This window comes from Crocodylus siamensis, chromosome 2 (genome assembly GCF_052110815.1).
Source record: "Crocodylus siamensis isolate JL-2025a chromosome 2, ASM5211081v1, whole genome shotgun sequence".
In the NCBI taxonomy this organism is placed as follows: domain Eukaryota; kingdom Metazoa; phylum Chordata; order Crocodylia; family Crocodylidae; genus Crocodylus; species Crocodylus siamensis.
This window is the reverse complement of record NC_143396.1, coordinates 206435015-206446176: the sequence shown is the minus strand read 5'-3', so window position 1 is coordinate 206446176 and position 11162 is coordinate 206435015. Positions and strand designations below refer to the sequence as shown.

Here is an 11162-nt window from a genome sequence, read left to right as displayed (position 1 = left end):
GTTGCAGCTCCCCATGCACTACAGATACCCTTCTGCCCTACATACCTACCCTCTGCCCCACATACTGGAGGGCTGGGTCCTAAGGGCAGGGGGCAGCAGGTCAGGAGTGAGGGGCACTGGGTTGGGACTGGCCATTGATGTTTACAAATGGGTCCTGGTACAAAAAAGGTTGAGAATCACTGGACTAGATGACTTCCTGAGGTACTTCCAGCTCTATTTTTCTGTGATTCCCTGGTCCTTAATTACTGAAAGTTATTAGAGAAGTTAAAATTTGGCATTTAAAAAAATCAGACTGGGATTTTCAAGGTTTCCAACTCCCACTGGCTTCCAATATGAATTAGGCTTCGTTGAAAATCTCATCCTTAAAAAACAAGTAAAGTCTGATGTAGAAAACAACCAATAATCCCCAAAGACAGGTCAAGATAGAGCTTCTTTGCCTTTGCCTATTTAGCCTGTAATATACTGTTTTAACATGCTATGACATCACATTGTGATGTGATACTACTATATCTTTCCAACAGTCTGCTCTACTTCTGTATTACTTGGTTGATAACTACAACATAACCCATAAACATAGATCACAGAGGATTTATAATGGAGATTGTTAGAGATATGGAATTTAGGTTAGATTTTTGGGGCTTGGCATTCACATCATTAAAACACCAAAATAACTGGCAGTCAACAGAGGCCATAGACTGAATAGACATGGAAAAATATATACAGCGTAGATTACAGTAGGTAATGGTGGGGGCATATTGCTTGGGAGTAGTCCATGGAAACATTACCTGTTCTTCTCCATGCCCATGCCCATTCTTTGGGACAAAGAGACTCTCCTCTATCATCTTTTACAAGCACAATATTCAACAGTAATTAAAAAAGTAGCAGTAAAGGGATTTATTTTCCTTTTTTCAGATCGTGGTTATAGAATTATAGAAAATTAGCATTGGAAGGGACTTCAGGAGGTCATCTAGACCAACCCCTGGCTCAAAGCAGGACTATCCCCAACTAGATCATCCCAGCCAAAGCTTTGTCCAGCTGAGGTCTTAAAAACCTCCGATGATGTATATTCCACAACCTCTCTGGTAACCTGCTCCATTGTTTTACTATCCCCCTAGTGAAAAAGTTCTTCCTAATATCTAACCTAAACTTCCCTTGCATGTAAAATTCAGCAAGAGCTACAGTAACCAGCAGAAGTATCTGAAGATGGGGGCAGTGACCTGGACTGAACAAATGTCTCATACAAAAGGCAGAAAACAAAGCCATCAATTAAATCTTCTGCTTCCTATGGCAATTGATAAATATTACAGCAAAATTAATTCTATCAGCCTGTATGTAGACTGAATCTTTTACAAGGTTTCCTCTTGTGAATCTTTGCTTTGTTTTGCTCCAGCTAAAAAGCATGAGTTTCCTGCACTGAAACAAAGGTAAGTGTAGTGGAATTTGACGGATGTTTTAGCTCCCACAACCATCAGTTCTGGTATCTGATAAATCTTCCACTTCTCTAAGTTCTTAATGCTTTGAAATTGTCTTCATGATAATTTCTAAGCAAAAACTGTGCATCATGCTGTGGCAGAAGAGAAAACATTAGAAGGTCTGTCCCAATGAGATGCAAAAAGAGAGATGAACAGTTTGTAATCTGAGATTAGTGGATAAGGAGACTAGAAGGAAAACACATTTACTGATAAAAAAATTACCCACTTAAAGTTAATGCAAGGCAGCCCGCAGAGCCAGTGTATGTGAGGGCAGGATTGTCAAAAGTAAAGACATATAGTTAACATGTGTATTTCAGGCAAACTGTAGAAGTGATACCTGACTGATTTTGAGCAAGGAATCAGTGGCCAGTGCTGACACAGTAGATTAAAATGATGTGTGTACAGGCTTTGCATGTGCTTATATATGACCGAGTTAATGTAAAATATCTCAAGAATACTCTGACATCATCTGAACTGTTGCAATTTGATCAAAGAAGAAGAATATTGGGCCTGTATCACATAGAAATGTGGTGTGGACAGCAGACAGTGTGATTAAAAGAGGAAATAAGAGTTTTATTTATTTATTTTTAGTTCTGTCATATAAATACTATCAAACCTTGGGCAAATCATTTAAGGCTAGAAACACTAAAGGAATTAAGCTCCTAAATTCCTCCTATCTTCTACTATAGCTGCCTAAATCCACAATTGCAGTCTTGCCCTTGTTGCCTAATTCTGCCTGGCTTGCTGACACTTCCACTTTCCCCCTCCTCCCGCTTCGCTTCCATTTATTTAAGAGTTCAGTGATTCGAGCCCCTGGTGTGTGGACACCTGGGTTTGATTCTCTCCGCAGCCTGATGGCATTCATGCCCCCAGGTCCTGCTCTGCTTAGTGTTTGAAAGACTACCTTCAAGCAAGGGATCTATGCTGAGACTTGTGAGCTGGAAGAGTAGGGCACAGAAAGAGGTTTGAGGTGTGGTGTGGGATGTGATTCAAGGTACATCCATGACTTCAGCATTTCTTCCTGTGCTGGCTTATATGGATCCCATTCTGAGACATCTAACTCGAGACGTAGATTTTAGGCACCTAACTTAAGGCTGTAGAGTTTATTACAGGATGTTTAAAAATTATAAATTGATGTTGGAACTCTGGGCTTTGAGGACCTGAGCATTAGTCACTCAAGTTAGCCTATCTGTAAAAATGGGACCAATGAGCCCTGCTTATTTTAGAGAACACAGTGGGATTGAAGCAGAGACCTCAACAGCCAAAAACATAAGGGTCAGCGTGAGCTAAAGCTCCAAGCCTCCACAGCAGGGAGCCTGTAGCAGCTTGTTCCCTGTGGAGCGACAGAGAGGAAAACCTATAACTCTGTCACTGATTTACCCTTGCAAGTCCTGAAATGAAAGCTACCGTACACATTCAAGAGTGTTCCTACTAAAGGGTTAAATTATTCAGACCTTAGTCAGACCAATTCCCGTTGATAGTTCCAGTGGTTGTTTTCCTGGTTGAAGAGTGAGTAAAAACTGAGTAATGATTCAGCGTCATGTGGTTTTAATTTGAAAATGTTTATGCTTTTTTTCTCTCTCTAAATGGCTAGGAAACTCCCTCTGTGCAGTCTGTAATGCATCCTTGCTGTTAGCGAAGCGCAGTAAGTGCTGCAGCAGAGCTGTTACAGATCCTGCTTTGTACTTGAGCACAGTCATGGAGTTTCCTGCCAGTTGAAGCCACTCCTCTTTTGCAGAGATATTTTGTTTCTGATTTGAGTCGGGAGGACCAATCAGGGAGCCGCACTGTTTTACTGTACTGTCAGATTGCAACCTTCTCCTCCACCAGCTAATCTCTCTAGCCTTCTTTGGTGTAGGAGCAGCAGGCTGCCTCGAACACACACGATATTTTAGCAGTTCAGTGCTGAAACCTGTTTCAGGGCTGATGTTTAAAATGAGGTGGTGGCTGCTTTCCCTCCTCTTTGACAGCTGAATTTTTCCTAGAGGTTTCATGATCAGTACTGGAGGAGCCAGGGAATTTTGTTACAACTGGCATTTTTTTTTTTATTATCATTTAAATGTCATCCATGGACATTTCTCCTTCTGCTTCAGCATCATTGTCTTGCTCACAGATATTGAGACTAAGAAGCTTGATTCTCTAAGGCTCATATCCAAGGGCATCAGTCATTAACACACTGAGCTACATCTGCTTCTTGGCTAAGACTGAAGAAAAGACATCTTAAGCTGGAAATCCTGCCTGCTCTCTCTGCCTCTCTCTCTGTCTCTAGCACGCACTCGCACACACAGGCACAGAACAGGAGGCATATACTGCAGCAGGTCCTTTTTTTATTCCAAAAGGCTGCCTCACTTTGGAGATGCGGTGACAAGATAATGAAGTAAAAGTCTTCTATTACAAGGAAGAAAATTATAGGAGTCAGCCAGTGAAAGGCAAGAACAAGTTAAATAGCAGTAGCAATAGAAGAGGAAAGGAAGGAAGACAGTAGTTAAGAATTTAAAAAGAAAATAGAGGAAACAGGTGGAAGGCTGACAAGACGCTGGGAGGTATTTTAGGCTAAACAGTGTCTTTTTCTTTCATTCTTGTATTTGATAAGCAGTTTTTGAAGCATCCAGACCTAAGCAGGGCTGCCTAAGCGTAGCAGCTTCCCAAACGTGTCTTTTCTGTCTCCCTGGCTGCTGCTGCTACTACTGTTGCTGCTGCTGACAGAAACGTGTTAGGAAAGCAGAAAGAGAAAATGCCAGCCATCCTGGTAGCCTCCAAAATGAAATCAGGACTACCTAAACCTGTACACAGCGCTGCTCCCATCCTACATGTGCCGACGGCCAGGACCATTCCTCAGCCCTGTTACCTGAAGTTTGGGAACAAGGTGGAGGTCACCAAGCCATCCTATTCCAGCCAGATACCCCTCAAGTCTCCTCTTGGACATGAGAATGCAGGAGATGGACTCCCACCAAGGAAGAATAGCCCTGTAGAGAATGGATTTGATATGCAGGTTAGAAAAAGGGGCATAAGGGGAATATGGGAGGATGCTTTTTCTTTGGAGCATTATAGAATTTTTGGGGGTGGCATTTTGGATGAGTAGCAGATGGTGGTGGTAGAGGGATATGTTGGTGTGTATTACTGGGGTGTTTTTGGGGTGGCTGGGAGGTTGTACATTTCCGAGAGCACAAGGTTTGGTAAAGGGCTGATTTTGTGGTTTTTTTGTTGGGGGTGGGGGCATGGGGTGGGGAGGTTGTTTGCTTTGTATTTGTGCTAGCTTATGTAGTGAGTGTTATGTTGCAGGGTTGTGTGTGGGAGGTGGTAGGATGTTAGTTTTGGGGTGCGTGCTTTGTATTTTTGGTGGTGGTGATTGTGGTGGGTGTGTTCTGCATTATGTGTTGAACTGTGATGGTGGAATTAATGGGTGTATTTTGTAATTTTGATAGTATGTGTCTTAGAGTACTTGGTATTTCTGTGTTTTGTATTTGTGTTCATTTGGGGGAGGACTGGGAGGTTTTTTGGGGGCAGTGAACTGCTACATACAGACAGTATGGTATCACTGTCAGATAGTACAGCTGACTGCAACAGTCTTATCTAGGAAATTCATGTCAAGTGGAATTTTCTATCTTTATACTGTGTGTGAATCATAGATACAGCTCTTATTTGTAATATGCAATTTACTTGAATACACATCTCTGTTGTTCTCCAAGTATGTTGCTTTCTGTCTGGAGAGAAGAAATTACGTTCCTCAGCTCCTTTCATTTTAGTCAGCTCACTAACATTTTCAGCATGGATCAGATTGCCTATGTGCTGCTGATGCCCCAATATGCTCAATAGCAGCGTAAGCAGATAGTATGTGTTCGCGTACTACAGCACGAGCAAAGCAGATGGTCTACTGCAGCAAACTGGACTGATTATTACATAGAGGTTTCTGTGTAGCAGTGTGATTATGTTTTGAAAACAGCCCTACATGTTAGGATGTACTTGTCTTCACAGGCATCTGAACCTGGCAAAAGGCAGTACAGCTGCATTGGTGCCGACTTGGAAGATCTTTGCTTTTTATTTGTTAATTTTTCCCCCTCCAGGACTCCTGGGTCATCCCAGCCACCTAGATTTTTCAGTCTGTAGCCTCCTAACCTATTCTCTTAGCAATAGCGTAACTGCTGTATTTGGCCTCCTGCCCTGTGTTTTAGGGTATGATGTGCTCTCTTTGCTTATAGACAGGGTAATGTATCAGGCCAGTCGGACCAGACTAAGCTAACTGTACCCATTCCTGAGGGAGCGAAAGCAAAAAAGGGAGACTAGCTACTGCTGATGTGAAGGTGGTGATAATAAGCCCACTGACCTTTGCATCAGATAGCATGCACTTACAAGAGAGACAAATGCTATTTCTTTTTATACTTCAGTTTTTCCCTCTAAACCTGAAATGTCATCAAAATCTCAGCACATGTTTTTCTTTCTCTGTCTGGTTTCTGCATATGATTTTTCATTCCTGCATAAATGATTATTATTTATGTATCTCCTCCTATTTAAAATAATAAGTTAAGCACAAAGGGGCTGCTCATATCATGGGGCATACACGTAGGAGAGAATAGTATGTTTTTAACCCTAATACAGGTGTGAGGCTAAATGCCTTTTTTATATCATGCTGCGGAAAGTTACTCGAAACTGAATTATATATTCGAACAGGGTACAATTTGGGCAAAAAGGCAGTACTTATTGATTTTTGGATAATTTATTGTCATATTCAGTGAAAAACAAGCTGAACACGTGCTGTTATCGTCCGCAGCAGGAAATCTCATCAGATGGCTAGTACATTTTAGGAATGGTCCCTATATGATTAATATTGAGATTCATTTGGCTCGATCTCTGCTAATCACACATCTTTTATGCTCTGCTTGTTCTTCCCACTCTGGTGCTGCCCCTCAGTACTAATTCAGAGTGGTGGTCTATACCCAGGGATCTCCCCCACTATACAGGTTGTTCCTACCAGATGGCATGTCATCAACATGAGCATTGTCCTCCAAGAAACCTGAAGCTGCATTCAGGTACAGAGGATATTGACTCTTCAGCATCACACCAGAATTAAAGATCTCTAGAATGTTCCCAGATCCAGCATGAACAGCCGTATCCATGGCTATCTGTGTATCGTAGGTACTCATTGCCCCCATTACTGTAGTACTGGAGCACCTTGTAATCTTTAATAAATGTCCCACTGTGAGGTAGGAGAGCTCCATTGTCATCCTTTTTTTGGGACAGGGAATGTAATGATGATAACCAGGTTCAATAAATACAGGCATACTGTGCAATGAATGAGAAAGACAACAACTTTAATCTTTGAGCAGTAAGCAACCTCTGCGGACCCTCTGTCTATCTCTTACCAACTAATCACTAGTGTCTCCAACTATCTTACCAGCTGAGGGGACCATCTCTCAATTCACAACCCCTGACATCTTCCAAGTAAGGGAGTGTCTTAAATTATAACTTTCATTACTGGGAACTAAAACAAAGAGACTAGGGGTCAGATCCACAGAGCTAAGCATCACACCACCTAGCTTTTGGCCTTGAGCCTGGAATGCATAGCTCTGAGATAGATGCCTTAAATCTCTGTATAATACATAGGTCTCTGAATGGGGTTTATGATATCCATGCATGCTGATCAGGGAGCAGCTTAAGTCAGCCATTATGAACCACTGAAGAGAGGGACGTGTCTAAATCTTCCCCTCTTTGATGCCGACCTGCAGATGGGATGTACAGCCCTGAATCTTTTCCTAAATTAAAGCATACTTAATGGGTTAGGTCTTTTAGGATCATTAAAGAATCTTGATTGTTTCCCAATAGGAGATTCACATGGAATATGCAACAAGCTGCTCAGTCATGTCAAGACTGAGACATTTTTGGGCATGCCCAGAAGCAGAACATTAAGGACTTCTATAGACATGCAGCAAGGCTACTCCGACCTGCTGTAAATCCAGTGTGTTGGGGCAGACTCAGTTAATCGAGTCTGCTGGAACACAGAGATTAACGCGATCCATCAGCCTCCAATGTCACATGTATCAACATCCCCACGCTGAAAAATGGCAGTAGAACTCTTTAAACTAAAGCTCGTTCAATGAGTTTTAGTTCAAAGCACCCTGCCGCCATTTTTCAGCGTGGGGATGCTCGGGCGCTTTTAATTAGTGTAGCTCACTAATTAAAGTACCTCCTCTGCCTCCAGGAGCATGTCTATAAATGCCCTAAGTGCCTAAGGAACTTTGGTGGCAAAAACCTAGGCTTAGTTTACATGTTTTGTCATGATTGCCCACTGCCAGAAACCTCCTTTCCCAATCCATTTTGTCAGAATTATAGAGATTGTGTTGTTCAGGCAGGTAGAAAAGCAGAAGTTTCTACCACCATGTTTCCACTAAAGAGCTCCAGCATAATGTAGACTGGGTCTCAGGTTTTTACATGATTAGTCAGCACCCAAGTGGGATTTTAAGGCTAAGAATTTTGGTTTTCTGTATCTAAAATCTACCTAAGTCCACTGAGGATAGCTAAGTCTTTCTGTGGATCTAGTCAGAGATCATCAACCTACAGTCTGTAGCCTGGATCTGGCCTGAAAAACCATTTGATGCGACATTCAGCAGCACAGGGATTTGGTTGTGGTCAGTGCCATAGAAAGAAGAGGCAGCAGCAGACATTTTCCCTATGCTACCAAGTGGAAACACAGGGGTGACAGTTGGGCACCTACCCATTTACCTGCCTCTGCCCTGAACTGGATCATTTTGACCGGCAGCTTTAAAAAAGGTTGCTGACCACTGCTGTATGTGACTTGTCTAGGGCCACACAGGAAGTTTGCGTGAAGACACAGAGAGACAGGTTTCCACATTCACAGACTAACCCCCTTATCCTTCCACTTAAGCAAAATTGTTCAGTCACCGTATACTCAGGAGGTTGCTAGTACACTGAGCAAAGCCATGACAGATGGAGAACACCAGGAGGAAACTAGCTATGAAATTTTCCCACCCTGACAGCACTGAGGAGTTACAGGTGTTTTGATTGGGCCATTGAGGAGGATATGTTGAAGCAGCCAAGAGGGTTGGAAAAAGATCTACATAATTATGCCCATTTCCCCAGCTTTTACTACCAGAAAGCAGGTGCACATTGAACCCAATATGCACAGCAGACTTTATTTTGTGTCATATGCCAAAACTCTAAAAATCAAGGCATTTCAAGGGGGAACATAAAATCAGCAGCCACTTTTGAAGATTTTGGCCTTATTCTCTGTTTTCCTTCATTATCATATGTGCAAAATGGGGATAATATCATCTGCTTCCCAGTCTTACCTATAGTTAATGTCATATAAAATAAGGTATTGTTTAAAGATATTGTTTAAAATACCACACTTTAGAAAAGCAATGTTTAGTGCATTTTAGAGGCACCTTCCAAAGAAAGCTCCAAAACTCACTCACCTTGACACTGTAAGTTGATGCCCCACAGCAGTGTCTTTGTATTTTCACTGATTTGTACATTCCAATCATGTTTCTATGTTGAATTTGTTGCAGAATGAGCAATGGGTCTGTCCTTTTGAACTGATACCTAAATTGTCCAATTTGAAACACCAACCCATAAATTCTACCCATATATAGAGAGCACTGTTTTGGAAATATTTAACTGTGTTACCACAGAAACTTCCATGTAACAGATAGCAAGATAGGGATCTGTCATATACAGAATGGCATTCACTAGTTATTGTGTAAAGATTCATTTGTGTTTTAGGAACTGCTGTTTTTACTAGTGTCTTAAGATGGAAATCTCTGTGGATTTAAATTATTTTGGGGGTACTGCAGGTACAGACAGTATGTCAAATGTTCTGTAATGAGACTGAGGAAACAAATGTTGACCTCAACCTGTTATAACTTTGTTGTACTGTGATTAGGAATACTAGTTAGCTATAAAAGATGGCTCTCAATTTAATTATTTTGCTCTTGTGTTGTCCTCTCTTAATTCTATGGAGAGAACATATTAAGAACCTATCTGCCATTGTCTGATAAATCACAGTAATCATAAAAAAAATAGGGTTGGCAAGGACCAGATGAGGTCATTTAGTTCATCCTGTTGCTTTGAGTCAGGACTAAGGTTCAAGATCAAGTCCATTCAGTGACTGTTCAACAGCCCAAAATAGCTTGTTCCAGTGCTTAAATATCTTTGTATTTCAAAAGTTTCTCTTGTTGCAAAAAAAAAGGGAAATGTGAAGAACAGGTGAACAGCCTCTCTTTTACATGTTTGAAGACTCCTGTCATGATTTCCCTTAATCGGCCCCTTTCTGGACTTTACAAATACAATTTTTAAACTTTTCCCCCATGGGATTTATAAAACTCTTATTCTTCTTGCACCCTGAACTGTCTTCAAAGTGTTCATAACTGAACACAGTACTTCATTTGGGGTTCATCCAATGCCAGAAAGAGCCACCAATATTTTACATAGACACTACTGTTATTACACCACAGAATGAGTTTCTCCTTTTTGTAGCAACATCACCTTGTTCACTCATATTCAGTTTCTTCTTCACTGTAATCCCTGTACTCTTTTGTGCAATGTTCTCTGTTTTGCTTTTCTACACTTAATTTTTTTCCTTCTTAAGTGTAGTACTTGAAATTCAAGAAGGACATGTTTAATCTTACTGAAATACTTTCATCTAATTTATCACGATGATTTTGAATTCTAATCCAGTCCTCTGTATTGCCAGTAGTTCCTTCCCGGGTTCTTTCACCCTCGGATTTTGTAAGCGTACTCTCTGTTCCATCCTCCAAGTCAACTAATGGACTACTGACTAGTACTGGACCCAGGACAGACAACTGCAGTAGTCTTACTGTCTTCTGAGTATGAACTTATTATATCCTTCCACTTTGACAGGTAGGCACAGGTAACTACCCTTTTATATGCATTTTTTGGAGTCAGTTGTAAAGCTGCCTTTAGGTAAGAAACTTACGTTTAGGTAAGAAACTTTTCTTGTTTCTTACCTATTATGGAGGTTTCCCCATGAAAAGAAAGGAAGTGGATTGGTATGACACAATTTCTTCTTGACTTCTCCCTGCTGGATGTTCCTTATCATTCTCTTGGGGTATATAAATCTCTTATTAAACAATTTATTCCAGCATTTTTTAAAAAGTTAGGCTGATTGTTTTATAATTCCCTTCTTCCTCTTTTTTTCCCTTTGTTAAAATATAGGTACTAGATTTTCCCATCTTCAGTCCTCTGAGATATCACCTATCCTTAGTGACTTCTCAAAAATAATTGCTAATGGTTCAGAGATTACTTCAGCTTATTCCTTAAATACTCTAGTGTAAATTTTATCAGGCTCTGCTGACTTGAATACATCTAACTTAACTAAATATTCTTTAACCTATCCCCCGTTCCTTTCTGGCTTGTGTTCAAAGCTGCTGGTTAAAACTGTGTGAAGCATGAATTCAAAAATAATCTTTTTTGATGAAGGCTGAACCAAAAAAAGTTATTAAACATTTCATCCTTCTGTGTCATTTGTTACTCTCCTTTCCCATTAAGCAACGGACCTTCATCTTTTTTGTATTTCTGTTATATTTATAGAACATTTTTCTTATTCCTTTTATGTCTTTCATTTATTGGTAATTCAGTTTGCACCGTTGTCTCTCTGATTCTGCCATTTTGCCTATGACTTCTGATTCAAAAGGCTGAAGAGAAGATAAAATAATG

General features: G+C 40.8%; 1 protein-coding gene across 4 annotated transcripts in view; it reads left to right on the top strand.

The window, feature by feature from the left end:
* The first annotated feature begins 3581 nt into the window (after window positions 1-3581).
* The window catches only part of NAV2 (neuron navigator 2), a 410342-nt gene continuing 402761 nt past the window's right edge, over window positions 3582-11162 (top strand). For 2 of the 4 annotated variants that reach the window (XM_090032864.1, XM_090032863.1), the window contains exon 1: window positions 3583-4464. In XM_090032864.1, the coding sequence (XP_089888990.1) occupies window positions 4207-4464 (258 nt within the window). In that variant the 5' untranslated portion in view covers window positions 3583-4206. Of the gene's footprint in view, window positions 4465-11162 lie in introns of all 4 variants that reach the window. The other 2 variants (XM_090032867.1, XM_090032866.1) reach the window with 2 other exon arrangements.